The sequence below is a fragment of the Urocitellus parryii genome, unplaced genomic scaffold (genome assembly GCF_045843805.1).
Source record: "Urocitellus parryii isolate mUroPar1 unplaced genomic scaffold, mUroPar1.hap1 Scaffold_3803, whole genome shotgun sequence".
Classification (NCBI taxonomy): Eukaryota; Metazoa; Chordata; class Mammalia; order Rodentia; family Sciuridae; genus Urocitellus; species Urocitellus parryii.
The window spans coordinates 19,064-20,662 of NW_027553416.1; the positions used below are offsets into that span (position 1 = coordinate 19,064).

General features: G+C 55.3%; 1 protein-coding gene across 1 annotated transcript; it reads right to left on the bottom strand.

Moving 5' to 3' along the window:
- Nucleotides 1-401: 401 nt before the first annotated feature.
- LOC113195310 (melanocortin receptor 3) lies at nt 402-1,370 on the bottom strand. Its single transcript, XM_026406789.2, has one exon. The coding sequence runs from the start codon at nt 1,368-1,370 to the stop codon at nt 402-404; it is 969 nt and encodes a 322-aa protein (XP_026262574.1).
- Nucleotides 1,371-1,599: the final 229 nt, after the last annotated feature.

Consider the following 1,599-nt stretch of genomic DNA (forward strand, 5'->3'; position numbering starts at 1 on the left):
GGAGGTTAAAGCTGTTAACAGTGAGAGATTCGAGCCCTCTTCTTGCTCAGGAGAAGCCCCCAGGCTGGTCGGCTTGGGCACAAAGACCTGGGTGTGAAGCAGGTGAGCAGGCAGGCATTAGGAGCCCTGGGCACACAGGAGTGAACGCAAGCTGCACCCAAAGCAGCAGAGATGGTGTGGGAAACCAGACTGTGACTTACCCACACAGGTCCTTCCAGAAATCCCGTTGGATGCCATTCCCTTTTAAAAGGTTGTGTGAACTTAAAGACAAGCGCAGGCTTGGCTGTTAGCACATTCTTACACCTTTCAAGGACTTTTTTTTTTCATTTCTAAGCATCTTGGTTGGTGGAAGGAGGTCCCAAAGTGGCTGTACTGGTGACCACTTCCACAGCCCTGGCCATCTACCTCAAGTTCATGCTATTGCAGCCACAGAGAATCTCCTTGAAGGTGTTGCGCAGCTCCAGGCTCCGGAAGGCATAAATGAGGGGGTCGATGATGGAGTTGCACATGATGAGGACCAGGTAGGTGTTGAAGTGGGCCGTGTAGCAGATGCAGTAAGGGTTGGTGGGGCAGGTGATGATGAGGACCAGGTGCAGGAAGAAGGGAGCCCAGCAGAAGATGAACACCCCTAGCAGGATGGTGATAGTGACGGCCCCCTTCATGCAGGAGTGCTGCTGTGGGGCCACCCCGTCAGCAGGTGGCAGTGCCGCAATGCGCTTGACATGCAGCCGGGCAAAGAGAAACATGTGCACGTAGAGGGTGCCCATGAGAAGCACCATGGCAAAGAACATGGTGATGAGGCTCACGATGACCATCTTGCTCTCAGAGTAGACGATGAACACCACGCCGCAGACGCCGCAGCAGACCCAGATGCTCACGATCAGAGTGAGCGCCTTCCTCACGGTCATGATGCTGTGGTAGCGGAGCGCATAGAAGATGGTGACGTACCTGTCGACGGCAATGGCCAAGAGGTTGCAGATGGAGGCCACCAGGGAGATGCAGATCATGGAGTCGAAGATGTTGTCCATGTGTTGGATAAACTGGTCCTCGAAGGTCAGGTAGTTGCTGTTGATGACGGCGATCATGATGGTCTCCAGGGCATTGGACACACTCACCAGCATGTCGGCCACGGCCAGGCTGCAGAGGAAGAAGTACATGGGGGAGTGCAGGTTGCTGTTCCTGACCACAGCCAGGATGACCAGGATGTTTTCCAGCAGGCTGATGATGCCCAGACTCAGGAAGACCTCAGGCTTGATGAAGACCTGCTCACAGAACCCCCTGTGGCTCTGGTTGCTGGAAGGGGCCACGAGGCGCTGGGAGCCATTGGGCAGCACCGGAGGAGCCCAGAGCAGGCAGCAGGAAGCGTTCATGGCAACAGACGGCTGATCCGAGCAGGGGCTCCTGCAGGCTCCGAGGAAGCAGCTGCTGCTCACGGGAAAGACAGCATCTCCCCCTAGATGTTTCTTTGGATACTTGTCCAGTCCAGACTCAGATTTTGTTCTCCCCAGAACAAAAGAAGAAAGAGAGGGACGGAGAGAGAAGTTAGTACGGGAACTTTCCTCTGTCTCTCCAGGAGCAGCAGCTTGGTGGCTCCTGATC

Excerpts from the sequence above, each read along its gene's own strand:
- LOC113195310 (XM_026406789.2), bottom strand. The coding sequence starts at position 1,370 with ATGAACGCTTCCTGCTGCCTGCTCTGGGCTCCTCCGGTGCTGCCCAAT.